The sequence below is a fragment of the Marmota monax genome, unplaced genomic scaffold (genome assembly GCF_021218885.2).
Source record: "Marmota monax isolate L192 unplaced genomic scaffold, Marmota_monax_Labrador192_F-V1.1 WCK01_AAM20220418_F8-fsc00569, whole genome shotgun sequence".
Taxonomy (NCBI): Eukaryota; Metazoa; Chordata; class Mammalia; order Rodentia; family Sciuridae; genus Marmota; species Marmota monax.
This window is the reverse complement of record NW_026694722.1, coordinates 212,387-228,424: the sequence shown is the minus strand read 5'-3', so window position 1 is coordinate 228,424 and position 16,038 is coordinate 212,387. Positions and strand designations below refer to the sequence as shown.

The 16,038-nt window shown below is 50.0% G+C and overlaps 1 protein-coding gene across 2 annotated transcripts in view; it reads left to right on the top strand.

Annotated features, from left to right (window-relative positions):
• Positions 1–2,376: 2,376 nt before the first annotated feature.
• The window catches only part of Acly (ATP citrate lyase), a 39,523-nt gene continuing 25,861 nt past the window's right edge, over positions 2,377–16,038 (top strand). For both annotated transcript variants that reach the window (XM_046423971.2, XM_046423970.2), the window contains exons 1-10: positions 2,377–2,529; positions 6,854–7,035; positions 8,332–8,454; positions 10,170–10,232; positions 10,635–10,825; positions 11,265–11,344; positions 12,723–12,853; positions 13,587–13,705; positions 14,906–15,042; positions 15,758–15,819. In XM_046423971.2, the coding sequence (XP_046279927.1) occupies positions 6,877–7,035; positions 8,332–8,454; positions 10,170–10,232; positions 10,635–10,825; positions 11,265–11,344; positions 12,723–12,853; positions 13,587–13,705; positions 14,906–15,042; positions 15,758–15,819 (1,065 nt within the window). In that variant the 5' untranslated portion in view covers positions 2,377–2,529; positions 6,854–6,876. The remainder of the gene's footprint in view (positions 2,530–6,853; positions 7,036–8,331; positions 8,455–10,169; positions 10,233–10,634; positions 10,826–11,264; positions 11,345–12,722; positions 12,854–13,586; positions 13,706–14,905; positions 15,043–15,757; positions 15,820–16,038) is intronic.

Sequence of the window (16,038 nt, the reverse complement as noted above, 5' to 3'; positions counted from 1 at the left end):
TTCTAGAACTTTAATTTCACAGGAGACTTATTCCTCTGAGCAGGCAAGAATTCCCTGGTGAGGTGCTGGCTACCCTGCAATAGGCCAGAGGAACCTCTCTGGGATTTATACGGCAATGAAAATCTTCCCTGAGTGGGTAGGAGTTAAGAGTAGAGGCCTGGAGTGGGACCACTGAGAGAACTGGAAAACCTCAGTGGTTGGCTCATGGTCCCTCAGGCCAGCAACTCTACATCCTTATTCTCTAAACAGTTACTTTCTTATTGCCCCTGCCCAGGACTAGTCAAGCTTGGGCCTGGAAACACCAAGATAAAAGCCTTATTCAATAAGTAAATATTTATTGAGCACTTACTACATGCTGGGCTGTATTCAAAGTGATAGAGATACACCAGTATAGACAACACGGATATCCCTGTCTTCAGGAACATATGCAAACATAACTGAAGAATAAATTGTTAGAAATGGAATTGTTGGAGTAAAGGGCAAGTGCATTTAACATTTTTTTGTTGTTGTTGACATTTCCTAATCGACATACAAAGAGTTCATTATAGTGTTATAGTTTATTTTGCACCTGGATGTCTGTTTCCCTATTAGTGCTTTTGATGGTACCAGGGGTGCTCTACCACTGAGCCACATCCCCAGGCCTTTTTAGTTTTTGAGACAGGGTCTTGTTGGGTTGCCCAGGCTGGCCTCAAACTTGCCATCCTCCTAGCTGGGATTACAGGCATACAGCACAAGCCCTCAGCAGTGTATCCTTCCAACCAGAGGGATAATTGAATCACAGATGATTACTCCTAACTGTTGTCTTCTAGTTTTGTCCACAAAGACCAGTTGCTGTTCCCCAAGGCTAGAATTGGACTACCTTCATAGGATACACACACACACACACACACACACACTCACGAAAGGAGAGGTGGTCCTTAATAGAGATTTACCCTATTTGGATCTGAAGATATAGTTCAGTGGTAGAGCACTTGCCTAGCAGGCATAAGGCCCTGAGTTCAGTCCCCAACACCACCAAAACCAAAACACTGTTTGCACTGTTTGGGGAGGTTCTTTGTAGGGCTGGAGCTCAATCCTGGTAGAGCTAGAAGACCCTTCAGGACTTCTCCCCCATTTTAGGAGCAAGAGAGTGGAGCAAGTGAGGAGGAATGCCAGGGAAGGAATCAATAAGTGACATTATCAGGTAACCCTCAGTTCAGGCATAGATACTAAGTTCAGCCACTCCACTCCTGAATTCAAAGGAATTGGGGAGAAGGGGGACTTGGGGAAGATTTATCAATAAAAGTGTGGCAACATTGTTGCAGAGTGCATAAGACCTGGGGTGCTTGGCAGGGGCATGCATACTGACTGGGCCGACCTCATCACCTGAGCTGGTCAGGGGATGATTGTGGCTTTCTTCCTGGAGCTAGACAGTTGTTAGGGTCAGTGAGCAGCCCTGAACACCTACAGGTGCAGGAAAAGAAGCTCCAGAATTTTGGAGCAGCGAATATGTCCTGATTTCCAGGACTGTCTAATTTCAGATTTTCTGCCCTGCAAGTTCCCCAGCACCGGTCAGACTGGGTGTTCCAGTTTCTGCTTCAGAAAACATGGTCTGTCTCTCTCACAGGTAACGGAGAAGGAAGATGGCAATTTATTACTTCCAGTGTTTAAGTGTGGGTTTGGGTGGGAACCAGAGACAGGCAGAGATGGCCCCAGCCCTGTGTCAGAATCTCCCGTTAAATCCTCAGCTCGGCCCAGATCCGCGCTAAGAGAGCTGGTGAAAGCGACGGAAGGCATTCTGACTTTCACCTTTTACTTTCACATTGAGACCTACTTGTTCACACCTAGGGCCGTCGGATCTGTTAGCCTGGCTCCATGCCTCGCCCCACCCGCTCAATGAAGTGGATCCAAGCTGGAGCGAGGCGCCACGTGCGAGGGGAACGCAGCCTGCCGTGGCTGCTTGTAAGACCCTGGGTTCGGTGTGGTCCATTATAGGCGGCTGGGATGAGGAAGACATTTTCTCGCAGAGAGGTAACGCCACCTCCCGAAAGAAGGGCTACGGCTATTTGAGCCAATAACTCCCGCCCTCAACTACCCGACCCGAGCGGCTGTCGGCCCAGCCCCTGAAAAGATCAGGCCACGGCCCCCAGCCGCGTACGTTCGGCTCTGCTCGTAGTCCGGCCCATCTCCCCACCCGAGGCCCCGCCTCGGTCTGCGCCCCGGTCCCGCCAGCTCCTGGGAGGCGGTGCCCGGCGGCCGCCTGGGGCGGAGAAATTTGTAGGACTACAAGTCCCAGAAGCCTCTGGATCCTGCCCCAGGGGCGGGACCACCAAGGCAGCGAATTGGGAGGAGCCCTGGCGCTCAGGCTAGGGAACGCGTGTGGCCAATCCTGGGGCCGCTCCCGCCGTGAGCCGATGGGGGCGGGGAGAAGCCCGCCTGGGCCGGGACAAAAGCCGGATCCCGGGCGGCTACCGGCGGCTGGAGCGCTCGGGGTAGTGGGGTGAGCCTGGGCCTGTGGAGGGAGCGCCGCGCTCGGACTTTCGCGGAGAGGTGAGTGCAGCGGCGGTTTTTGCCGGCGAGACCACCACTCCCCCGAGAGCTTCCTGATTCCCTCCCCCAACCCGGAACCGCCTCCCCCGACACTGGCTTGGTGCTCACGTGCCCTCCCTGCACCTGCTTGGAAGTTTTGGGGGGCTTAGCTTTAGGTTAGCCTTCGTTCGGGACCCCGGCTGGTGACCTCGTGTCGGCCCTCCCCCCTCGATTCCAGTTCCTGGGAGTTTGCACAGGGCTTGCCGCCGACCTTGTTTCTTTTCCCTTCCCTCCACGCCTTTGCCGCGTTCTGGCGCCCCTCTGCTCCACCCGGCGGCAGCTATGGAGCCTCCTCCGGCTTTTTAGGGCCAACTTTTGCCCCCATCCGTGTCCCTCACCGGATGCCGGAGCGGGAAGTAGAAAAAGCGGTGGCGACTCGACCCGCTCAGACCCCTCGCAAGCTAGACTCAGGCCTGTTCTCTCAGTTCTGTGGAGAATTGATTACGCTCCACGCCGAAGTGGAGGGAGCGGGCCGGGCCACGCGGGCCCGGGTGATCCAGGGCACCCGAGGCCTTGCCGCGCCTCGAGGAAGTGCTGGAAGAGCACGCCTTGCTCTTGGAGCCGCAGTCGGGCCCAGCCCCTAAACGACAGATGGCGGGGGTGGGGGTGTCATTGCTTCTCCCCACCCCTGATCTGTCCCGGAGTCTGGACTAGAAGAGGCAAGGTCCTGGGGGTGGCGGGCGGAGGATGCTGCCGCCTCCCTCCTGTCCAGCCTGGCAGAGGGCCAGCCCCAGCTCCTGCTGACATCTCCAGCCTTGGCAGTACCAAGGAGTTCTGCCATTAGGGGGTCGATAGGGGTCTGCCTGAGAAGAGGATTTTGGAAGGGGTAGAAAGGAGGAGTGCATAATACAGTTTGGTCTGCCAATTCATTTCACCTCTTGTCTCTACTCTTTTAACTTTGCTGTGTCTCACACTGCTCAGCTCCTAGGATTTCTGAAATGTTGGGTGAGGAAGAGCTGGTAGATTCCAGCTGCCCAGAGGGGTAATTTTCACCTCTTAGCTTCCTGAACATCTTGATGGGTGTTGAAACTGGTCTCCATCCCCATTTTGCTACTGTGCTTGGCTGCAACAGGGAATACTCAAAAAGAATTCTGCCCCTTTCCTTTACTCCAGGAATTGCCTATCCTCTCAAAAACAAACAAGCAAACAAACAAAAACTTTATGCCTTTCCCAGAGAGAGATCCTGTGTAGCATCCCCAGTGATTTTTTTTCTCTGCTGGCTGTGTCCCAGAGATACCTTCCTGGGGAACAGGCTCCTTTCATTCAGCCTTCGCTGCGGGTAGCCTCTGCTCATAGCTGCTGTGAGTCACTGTGTCTGCAGAAAATACCCCATTCAGCTTATAAGGTCCCTTTCTTAGAATGTATATGTGTGAGTTTTCAGTTTGTTTGTTTCTTTGTTTGTTTTCTCCCAAATAGTTTATACATTTACCTGTTACTAGGATAGTTCCTGGGGTATAAGGTCTGCCCTGAAACCATCTATCGCAAGTTTGACAGCACATTCAGCTACTGGGAGAAGCGGCCTTAGATTTTTTGGGGGGGGTTCCCCATACTCAGATTGGTATACACTTTGTCCCATTGACACTAGGAGCAAAAGTTCTTAACTGATGATTGGTCTGGAGGCCATCAAGCCATAGTCACAGGTGAGCACCTTAAAATAATATGCACAGTTGGGTTTGTGCATCCTTTTTTGGACTTTCTTCAGATTATCAAAGAGCATGAGACCTCAAAGCTTAAGAGCCACTGCCAGCTGGGTGCAGTGGTGCATGCCTTTAATCCCAGGGACGGGGATTTAGGCAGGCAGGACTACAAATTGAAGGCCAGTCTGAGCAATTTAGCAAGACCCTGTCTCAAAAAAAGGGATAAGGATATATAGTTCAGTGGTAGTAACACCACTGAGCAAATGATGGTTTGATTTCTCTCCAAGTCCCCTCTCTGGGTTTGTGAGCCAGTTGCCCCTCACCCAACATTAGTGAATATGCAGAGACCAGACTCCTTCCTGTTATTTTATAAATTCTTTGTCTCAGTCTTCCCATCTGAGCCAGAGTGCTCTTGCTGCAAATCTTGTTTTGGTCAACTTGGCAGTCTTTTCTATCTTATATCCTACTGTGTCTTTCCCACTTTCCAAAGACCATGTGGAGGTGGGCTCTTGAATCTGAGATTTGATCTGGGCATCTAGATAATTGTGATCCTCCCCCCACCCCATCCCCAGCTGCCAAAGGTTGCTTTTCTTTCCCTTGTCCTTTCCACAGTTGGTTTTTGTGTCTGCTCTGGGAGTGCCAGACTTGGTGGCTGTTGTACTTCACTCTTCTGGAGAGGCTTGGCTGGGGTTTTCTTTGGAGTTTGTGATCACTCTTGCAGGCGTCTGCACTGCTGAAGGTGGTCTCCTGCTGCCCACTACTCTTTCTGCTTGATTTGCCTTGGACTACACTCTGTTTGGGAGAGGAAGGGGGTGTACCCATTTGATTTCAGGACCAGTTTTTCTGGTCTGAGTCAAGAAGGTTGGGAAATGGAGCTGAAGTGGGTGGGGGTGGAAAACATGGGGCAGTGGGACTGGTTGGGGTGTCTCCTTCAGAACCTCACTGAGAAGGAATCACAAGCCATTGCAGGGGCAAGATCAGAATCGGGAAGGTCTCTGAGCCCCTTCCCAGCTACCAGACTTTGGGCCTGACACCAAACTGAATACCCGTGTTGCGCTCAGCTGGAGGCTAGCTGGGAGCAGAGGGAGATAGCCAAGCTAGGGTTAGAATCTAAAGCCCCACTGATCTCTTGGCCATTTGGGGGTTGCCCTGGAGTTCTGGTCTTCCCTGACCTAGGAAGGGAGACCAACCTTCCTGGATGGGTAAACTTGCCAGCTCCTTAACTCCGCCATCCTTTATTTGTTCTTGACTTTCTTCTCCCCTAGCTAATTCAACTACTTCCATTCTGGGCTGTTGTGGGAGTCAGGAGTGACTTGTCCTGATCTGGCCAAGCTCTTGGAGTGTATGATTTGATTGATTCCCTTTCCCATCTCCTTCTCGCCCCAAGTAACTCTTTTGAGTTATCCAAAGGAAAATGGGTGTGTCTGGTAGGATGTTGGGGGGGGGGCAGTCAGGGAATTTTTATCACAGACCCTCCTCTGAAGCCATGGAACAAATACACAGGTCTTGTCTTTGGAGAAGCTCTTTCTTCTTGGGCCACTGGATTTTTCTGGGCACCTAGCTATAGAAGCATTTGGGTTTGAGTTAGGTTTATTAGTTGGGCTTCTTGGGAAAATTCTCTTAACCCATCTGTGCTTTTATTCCTCATCTAAGAAATGAGGTTATGCTCTCAGTGTACACTGAGGCTCCTGTAAGGTGAGTTCCTCCCTGTTCCCCTCCTTCTTGCCTTCCTTCTTCCCTTCAGTGTTGGGGACGGAGTCCAAGGCGCTTGCCACTCTACCACTGATTTATACCCTTAGCCCCTAAGATGAGTGTCTTTACACATTGAAGATCCATGGATGGTTTCTGCCTCTTTCCTGCTCTGGCTCAGTTGGAAGTGACTAGTACAGGGTGGTCCCCAGAGAGGCCTCTGTTTTGCTTAGTGGGTTTTGCTCTAAATTAGCCACTGGATGACTCAGTGGGGTGGGTGGGATGTACTGAAGGTCACAGTTCCCCCCCTGTGTGTGCTCTGCACTCAGGGGTGGGGTGGGAGTTCAGTTTCCTAGGCTTTCTGCTCCCACTCCCACCTCCCCAACCAGGGCCTTGGGAGTATGATTCTACTTGAAGTTAAATAAACTTGCTGGCCTGGGGGCCTGGTGGTGTGTATGGGTGAGTTGGGGGTGGGGGAGATGAGAACTGTAGGGAGAGCTAGGTCAGCCTCACACAATTCCAGCTGTGCTCCTTAGTCCAGATACCCAGAGGGTGAGTTTCAGCACTGCCTTCCACCTTGGGTGGGACCAGCTCTTAGATTTGCATTAAACCCCTACTATTCCTGGCTTCCCCTTGAGATGCCCTTTGCTCCAGGATGAATGTGGCTGTGGCTGAGCTGGTTTGGCCTAGAGGCAGTAGAGCAAGGTTGAGGGCAGGGGCATTGTGGATTTTCATTTCGCTTCACCATTTTCCATCACCCATCATTTTCAGGTCCTCTGCTGGAGAAGCCACCATTTGAGCTCTCCCTCCCTCCTGTTAGGGCAGCCCTTTTCCTCCTTCTTAAGAAAAGCCAAGGTTTAGTTTTATTGGTGGGACAATTGAAAGTGGGTTTGTTCTGCTGGAGTAGATGGTACCTCTACTTTCTTATCTCCACTAACCTGCTCTTCTCACCCTGACAGGTAAAGCAGGTCCCTCTCCAGCCATGTCTGCCAAGGCGATTTCCGAGCAGACAGGCAAGGAACTCCTTTACAAGTACATCTGCACCACCTCAGCCATCCAGAACCGGTTCAAGTACGCCAGGGTCACCCCTGATACAGACTGGGCCCGCCTGCTGCAGGACCACCCCTGGCTGCTCAGCCAGGTGAGCCCTGTTTCCACACTGAACCCTTCTTCCAGGCCCCCAGTCTGGGAGGAGAAAGCGATTGATTTGTGGGAGATGTCCCAAAGGGGTCATAGATTGCTGATTGCCTGCATCATATCTGTAGGGGGCTCAGCAGAGTCTTGATTTTGCTCTGAGCCCTGTATATTGAGGTACCCTGGCATGGGGTTGGAACTAGACAAACTGGTGTTTAAATCCCAGCTCTTTGTGAGATTTATTATATTTTGTCCTGTGGCAGTCCATTTCACATCTCTGAATTTCAGGTTCTCCCTCTGTCAAATAGGGATAACACTCTGGGATATAAGGATTAGCAGCAGCGTCCAGAAAGCATTTAGTGTGCTGCCTGGCTTTTGGTAGATGCTTGGTAAAAAGTAGTTATATGTTATTCTTTCCTCCAAGTGGAGCATATTAGTAATGTGTCAGGGTAATTAGGAAGTGTGACCTTGTACTTTGAGAAGAATAGCTGAGAGGACCCTGGGGTTCAGTCTTGAATACAAGCTCCTGTCTTTGACCATCATTGAGAAGGCTTTGGGAAGCTCTTAGACTTCTTTGGCAGGCCCTAGAGAACAAGACTAGGACCCATGGTGTGTGTTTCCTTCCTCTGTGAAGCAGCTCAGGGGTAGCAAGTTTCCTAGCACCTGAGCTAGGTGCCGCCTGTTTGACTTTATAGTAGACAGGAATGGGTTTGACCAGATTACCTCAAAGGTAAGGACCTTGTCACACCAGGACTCTGCCAAGTCCATGTTCTGAGGAGTTTGCAGTTGAATCAAGAAGCTCATACATCCATGGGGAGGGCAGAGAATCACTCATTCAGCAGGTATTTACTGAGCACATACTCTACTAGGCTCAATCCTAGGTATGGATGGTTCTAGACTCCTGGTCATCAAAAAAGATTAGCCCAGTGTGTTAATGCATGTCTATAATCCCAGTGGCTCAGGAGGCTGAGGCAGGAGGATCTTGAGTTTAAAGCCAGCTTTAGCAGCTTAGTAAGGCCCTAAGCAACTTAGTGAGACCCTGTCTGTAAATAAAATACAAAGAGGGCTGGGCATGTGGCTCCTTGGTTAAGTGCCCCTAGGTTCAATCCCTAGTACTTAAAAGAGGGAGAGAGGGAGAGAAAACAGTGTGTGCTTAGGCTGGGGTAGGTGAGGGAAGCTGACCCTGATAGACGAAAAAGTAAACTTTTGGAGTGTAATGAATTAGAAGTCACCCAGATTGTCCTGTGCTTTGAGTCCCTAAACTGTTAACTTCCTATGCTGAATGCCACTCCTCTCTTTCCAGAGCTTGGTAGTCAAGCCAGACCAGCTGATCAAACGACGTGGAAAGCTTGGCCTAGTTGGGGTTAACCTCACTCTGGATGGAGTGAAGTCTTGGCTAAAGCCACGACTGGGACATGAGGCCACGGTGAGTCCAGGTGTAGGGCCAGGGTGGAAGAGCTGTGGTAATAGAAGCAACACGATCACATCCAGATCAGCCACTATGGCTTACCTCTACAGCCAGTTGAGGCAGCCAGGGGAGGTGGGGGTTTGTGGCGCTGCCCTGCCCTGGAGCCTTGGGCAGCAGGGCCGATCTTGGTGCTTGTTTCTAACTTCCTATAGGGGACTCTAAACTCCTTTTGTTACTGATTCAGACAAGATGTACTGCGAAGATAGAATTGGAGAGCTGTTGGAATTGGTCTGTTTCTTTAACAGTGATCACAAAATAAGAATTTTGAGACCCATTCTGGGAACTGCTTTTTTTCCAGTTTTCAAAGGGGTTATGGTAACTGCTTGTGATGACATGCTTTCCAAAAAGGATAGATGATACGATGAAAATGGGAGATGCAGAATCATTTAGGCAGAGAGATGTACTGGGCCAAAACTCTTCGATGAGACAGTTAATAATGCTGAAAGAGTAAATTTAATTCTTCTCCCAGCTCAGTGATTAATTTCAACAAGTGTAGAAGAGAGAGCTAGAGTGAAATAGGGTTTAAGAGGTGCTCAGTAGTAAGTGTGTTTCATCCTGCTCTTCAAGGGATTGGACAACTAAGGGAGGGTATGGGACTGAGGCTTGGCTTAGCCTGGGAATGCTGCTGCACCTGGCTTTGCACACAATTCTGAAGGGCTTGATAATCATCTGGGGTAAGTGTGGACCAGGGATGAGCTTTTCTTCCTTGGGCGGAAATAGGAAGCAAGGTAGCAATGGAGATGTTTTCTTTATTGGGCTTCCTCAAAGTAGCTCTTAATGTTAAACTTCAATTTCTGACACTCATGGGTAAAGAGGGATCCTTGAAGCTGCACATGGCCTGGCGACAAAAACATCCGATCTTTGAGTTCCCAGGCCTCTGGGGAGAAGATGATGGGGCTTATGGTTGAACAGTGTCCTCACGGAGCATGTCAAGCTCCCTTCTCCTCAGCTGGCTGTTGGGAGGGGGATATTGGGGACATCTGAGCTGGCAGCAGCATCGCACCCGGCAGGAGCGGCTCATTACCTCTGATGGATCACTGTCTGGTCCCTGACTCAGCAATGACGCACAGGCCGGGTGGGGAGTTCAGGACATACTGGGATGAACACTGTCTCGCCTTGACTGCCGCCAGGGACTCACTTAGACTGATTAGCTCTGCAGGCCTGTTGCCCTCAGTAAAATCTGTGGAGAAGTTTTCCCCATCAAGCTCTGGCTCTTCTCTTCCCAGCTGGGCCTCGTGTCCTCGGGCTGTGTCATTGTGCCTACAAGGCATACAAAGCAGAATACTCATCCCCGTCCTTCACACCTGCCTATCTCTCTGCTTGAGCTCTGGGATGGCCTTGATTTGTCTGAGCTATTTAATTTGTGGTGTGGTAGGGCAGGAGATGAGGCCTGATTTCTGCCTTTTGGGACGGGCAACATTGAACTGACAGGAGGTAGAAAGCAAACTTGCAAGGTCAGTGTGTGTCCAGGTGCAGCTGGGCTGGGACAAGGGGGTTAAAGAGATATCTCAAGGGCTTCTTGAACTTGGGAACCTGTGACCCCTTGCCCTGGCTTCTGGAAAAAATCTCCTTTCTGGGTGTCATGGTTACAGTGCTTGGACTTGATCTCCTCCTTCCCTGGGGAGCAAGGTGTGCTGTCCCTCTAAGCTTCATCTCCCTCAATTTCTCCATAGGTTGGCAAGGCCAGAGGCTTCCTCAAGAACTTTCTGATTGAACCCTTTGTCCCACACAGTCAGGTATGTGAGGCAGCTCCAAACTGGTTCATTCCATCTTAAGGTATTTGTCTACCTTAAAGTAATGAAAGGAGAGGTAAAACCGATGGAGAAAAGCCTACGGGACCAGGGGTACTGGAGCTGAACTGTGGGTGGGAGGATACTACAGACCTGAGTCTGAGCAGGAAGTTCAGAAGAGGCTTAGTTGCAGCAGGGCAGAGTTAGGGCAGATAATGAGGGACATAAAGGCAGGTCTGCTTCCCCTAGATGGAGTCTCCTTGGTTCATCCAGGGAGGTAGTAGCCTCTGCTCTCCTCCTTGTCCCCAAAGGAGAATGAATAGGTCTTCTCTGGATGAATATTTTCTGCTGGGTTTAGAAAAGAGTTCAACTCTGCCCTAACCACTTTATGTTGTCTTTATTTACAAGGTGGAGGAGTTTTATGTCTGCATCTATGCAACCCGCGAAGGGGACTATGTCCTGTTCCATCATGAGGGGGGAGTGGACGTGGGTGATGTGGATGCCAAAGCCCAGAAGCTCCTTGTTGGTGTGGATGAGAGGCTGAATCCTGAGGATATCAAGAAACACCTGTTGGTCCATGCCCCTGAAGACAAAAAAGAGTTGAGTCACGGGGATGGTAGGGAGGTGGCAGTGGGGATGGGGAGACTGATGGGACCAGAGGAAGCAGAGTGGGCCTGTCTGTCTGGCTGGGAGCAGGTGGTAGGCATAGCCCTTGTCTTGAGGAAGAGTGCCACGTGTGGGGGTGGAGTGCTGCCCAAGTCACGCTGCACTATGCTGTCAGCATCCCTCACCTCCCTGCCCCTGTCTGTCTGGCGCCTCCTCCCCCAGCTCCACGTCTGACAGCTCCTTTCCCCCTCAGTGGCTGAAGAGTGACATCCAGGGAGCAGGGTTTGCAGAGGAGAGCTAGGGGTCAGCAGGGCAGGTGTCAGGAAGTAGGGCTGTCAGTGTTAGTGAGAGATTGTTGTGGAGATTGGGGCAAGGGCCTGCTGAGTCTGCCCCTTGATAGTTTGACTGTCCCTCTCTCCCTCTCCCCTCTAGAATTCTTGCCAGTTTCATCTCTGGCCTCTTCAATTTCTACGAGGACCTGTACTTCACCTACCTGGAGATCAATCCTCTTGGTAACAGACACTGCTTGGGTGGGGTGGGGCAAGGGTCAGTTATAACTGGGTCCCAGTGCCTATAAAAAGTCTGGCCTTGGGCTGGGGATGTGGCTCAAGCGGTAGCGCGCTTGCCTGGCATGCGTGCGGCCCGGGTTCGATCCTCAGCACCACATACAAACAAAGATGTTGTGTCCGCCGAAAATTAAAAAAAAAAAAAAAAAGAAAAGTCTGGCCTTAGTGTTCAAAGAGCAAGACCCCTGCTTTCCAGAGGGCTGTAAGCAACTGGTGTGCAGATGGGGAGAGATTTTCAATCTCATTTGGGGCCAACTACTGTTTCTGAGCTCTCAGAAAACCGATCATTCCTCTTTTAGCCGATTCCAACTTCTTCCTTTGGCCTTAATTTGTCCTCTGATGGGGAAGTCCTGGTTCTGATCTGACTGTGCTGGGTTGCTTTTCCTGCCAGTGGGTTAGGCTTCCTAGGCCCTTGTAGGACCCTCAGGCCCTTTTTTCCTTGGTGTACTTGGAGGCTCCACCTCTCTCTCTGGGAGTTGGTCAATCATTGACCCCAGCACTGGGAAGAGCTTGCTGTAGGACTTTCTGGCTGTGAAGGAGACAGGTGGTGTGGGAGAGTGGTGTGGGCTCTTTCTGGCCAGGTCCTCCCAGGGCAAAGTCCAGGAGGCTGAAAAATTAAATCAGATTCCAGCTGAGGATGCAGTCCCTCTAATGGGCCAGATGGCCTTGTGCTAACTTAATTAGCTAAATGGCCCTAGGGGGGAAGGAAGATGGATGTTCAGTAAGGCAGCAGTAAGTGAATTGTGCTGATTGGGGACTCAGTGTACCCATGACTTCCCACTCCACCTCACATTGAGGCTTCCTCCTAGCAGGACCCCATGAATCCCAGAGCTACACACCTGGGCTGGTATTCTAACAATAATGCATTTTGAACACATTTTCAGTTTTCATTCCTAAATTTTTAAATTTATTTATGTATTTTTTTGGTGCTTTGGATGGAATCTAGGACCTGGTGCATGCTAAGCAAATGCTTTACTGCTGAGCTATACCCTTGCCACTTTTTTTTTTTTTTTTTTTTTAATGGCAGGGCCATGGGGGTGGAGGCAAAAGGTTAAATATTTAAAGCAGGGAGTATAGCATGTTATAAAGATGTCTAAAAATTACCATGGCAATGAGTATAGACCTCCCTGTCCCAATACCAAAAGGCCAGGGACTAGGAACTGGTCTTGGAGAACTTGTCTTTCCTTTAATAGGAGAAAGCTGAGTCTCCAGGTGATTAGGGAGTTCCCAGGCCTTTGAGGGACCCCATAGGGGTTGTTTGGGAGACTCTGGTGGAAGAGTTTGGACCAGAGTTGGTATCTGATTCCCTCTCCTTTTCTTGCAGTGGTGACCAAGGATGGTGTCTATGTCCTTGACTTGGCAGCCAAGGTGGATGCCACTGCCGACTACATCTGCAAAGTGAAATGGGGTGATATAGAGTTTCCTCCCCCCTTCGGACGCGAGGCATATCCAGAGGTGAGGCGGGTTTGAAGAGGAGATGGAGGGTTATGGGGTCAAGGAGCAAGTGACTAATCTCAGCCGAGCATTGGGCCCCATCCTGGGCTGTGTATTTGGCAGGAAAAGGAAGATCGAGAACCATTTAATTTTCTTAAAATCCCAGGGGGGTGGGGGTGGGGGTGGGAGTCCGCCAAGCCTCTGAATCCCAGCCAGAAATCCTTTTAGACTTCATTCTCAATCAACCTCCCTGGGCTCTTAACTTGATTTGCTGCTTCTCTTTAATTCCAAGTGGCTCCCCCTGATCCCATCAGGAAGGGAAAGTAGTTCTTGCACCACTCTAGCTGAGAATTTTAATTGCTGTCTCCCACCCCATCCTCTGAGTCCTCCCAGCAGGGTCAGGCCTTCTGAAGCCACACAGGCTGGGCTGGAAGGAGAGGTAGGGCTGGGAGGGCAGGAGAGGCCCGTGTACCAAGCAGGCACATGCACGTAGGGGTTGTGGTAAAAACGAAGTGACAAAGTAAAGTTCTGGAGTTGGGAAGTTTGTCTCCAGGTGGTGACTGTGGCTGTGGGTGGTTTTGGTATTTGAAGATACCAACGTTTTCACGTGTGTCTCTCACAATCCCTTCTTCCCCTTCCCCATTGAGGTGATTGACCTCTTCATATATCTCCAGGGAAAGGGGAGTGGTCCTGGAATCTCTGACCTTGTGAAGGGGACACCCCAACGATCCTCCTTTTCCTCTCTGGTCCCTAGGAAGCCTACATTGCAGACTTGGATGCCAAAAGTGGGGCGAGCCTGAAGCTGACCTTGCTGAACCCCAAAGGGAGGATCTGGACCATGGTGGCTGGAGGTGGCGCCTCTGTTGTTTACAGGTGACAGGAGGGGGTTACTGATGACATGTCAGCCTGGTGTACCTGGTACCCACTCCTGGGTCACCTGTAGGTCTCTGGTTTCTCACCTTTTGTGAGCCAGGAACTCACAGGGCAGATAAACACAGTGATATCTCAAGAGCTTTGAGAGGCTCTGGTGAAGGCTCCTCTGTACAGTGTCTCCTCTAACCTAATTTGCTTCAGAATGATGTGTTTTCTTTTTTGGTACAGGAAATTGAACCCAGGTGTGCTTTGGTGCTTTACCATCAAGCCAAACCCCCAGCCTTTTTTATTTTTTATCTTGAGGCAGGGTCTTGCTAAGTTGCTGAGGCTAGCCTCAAACTTTCAAGCCTCCTGCCTCAGTCTCCCTAGTTGCTGGGATTACAGGCATGTGCCACCATGCCCGGCCTGTTTTTATAAGTTTTAATTCTTTTTTCAAAAAATATTTATTTTTTAGTTGTAGTTAGATACAATATCGTTAATTAATCTATTTTTATGTGGTGCTGAGGATCAAACCCAAGGCCTTGCCCATGCTAGGCAAGTGCTCTACCACTGAGCCACAACCCCAGCCCCGTAAGTTTTAATTATTAGGGTTAATGATATGTGCCCTATGCACAAGTATAACCAATACAGAAAATGAATAAGCAAGTGAAAGTTGCCTGTCTCCCTACTAAGTCACCTTGTTGAACACGTTACTCTATGTCATTGCAGCATTTTAATGCTGCAGTAAATATTTATACTTTTTTATTTTGTAGAAATATTGATATCATATTCTACATTCTTTTCAGTACTCAGCAATTTTTTCTCTAAAAAAGTAGATCTCTGTTCTTTCTAGAAGTGTGGTCTGCCACATCCCCTTCTGGCTGGTTGGTACCCTTTATCTGACTGCAACAGTCTTCTCCATTGGGCAGCCTGTTGGGGACTCCTGTGATGTGCAGTTTCTTTATCTTGGGCAGTTGCTTATTGTTTGACCCACACTGCCTGCCCAGAACCCTGGTGCACCAGGGCTCAAAGTGCACTGCCCAGGAGACTCCTTCTGGAGCACAGCTGGCCTTTCAAGTGAGACTTGCGTGGGGGTTGGGGGTTGGTGTTGGTTCCACAGGCTGACTTCAGTGCTTCAGGGTGGGGACAATGTGTTCTCTCAGGCACTAGGCTACCTTCCTTTGCCCCAAGCCAGCATTGACTTCTGTGTCTCCCTGGCAGTGATACCATCTGTGACCTGGGGGGTGTCAATGAGCTGGCCAACTATGGAGAATACTCGGGTGCCCCAAGTGAGCAGCAGACCTATGACTATGCCAAGACCATCCTTTCCCTCATGACCCGTGAGAAACACCCAGATGGTAAGGCCTGGCTGTGCACATGTACACACCCCACCCATTCTCCTGGGATGACCCAGTGGGAACAGCTCTTTTTTTTTTTCCTTTGTTTTTGTTCCAGGGATTGAACCCAGAGGCAATCATTGAGCCACATCCCCACTCCTTTTTATTTTATTTTGAGACAGGGTCTCGCTAAGTTGTTTAAGGTTTTACTAAGTTGCTAAGTCTTGCTTTGAATTTGTGATCCATCTGCCTCAGCCTCCTGAGTTGCTGGGATTACAGGCTTGTGCCATCTCACCTGACATAAACTCAGTTCTTAGTGACCTTATGTATCACCTGGGTTGTGTGATTTCCAGTGTGCCTTTACCTATAGTTTTGGGATTATACATGCTCATTTCCCTTCCTTTAAATGAGAGAGGGAAGGACAAAGGGAGAGAGATGTTAACTTTTCCATCTCATCCGAGGTATCCAGAAGCCAAACTGGATTTCTGGGTGCCAACTAGGAATGATGTAGGAATTGTGGGTTTGAATGACCGTCACCACCCAGTAGTGAGGATAATGGAAAGTTGGGCAAAGAAGCCTGATTAGGCATAGGAGAGACCATCTTGCTTACTCCCTTATACAGTCTCACACAAGTGGGGATCTTTGCTCAGAGGAGCGAAAACTCCTTCAGTTGGATTTCTGGGACAATTATCAAGTCTACCTCTATAACCAATTTTTGTCTTTATTCCAAACCCAGGCAAGATCCTCATCATAGGAGGCAGCATTGCAAACTTCACCAATGTGGCCGCCACTTTCAAGGTAACCAGCTGTAGCATTTTCTGGGGAAAGCAAGGTTTGAGCCAGAGGCAGGTTTTCATGGGTTACTCAGTCCAGTTTAGGAACTCTTGCCCCAGGGTTGGTATATCTGTCTCTGTCTCTCTCTCTTTTTGTTTTGGAGATTAAAACCAATCCCAGGTCTTTGTGGGTACAGAAGACCCTAGAGGGATGGGCAAGTAGGTGACATTCAGTGGACCATAA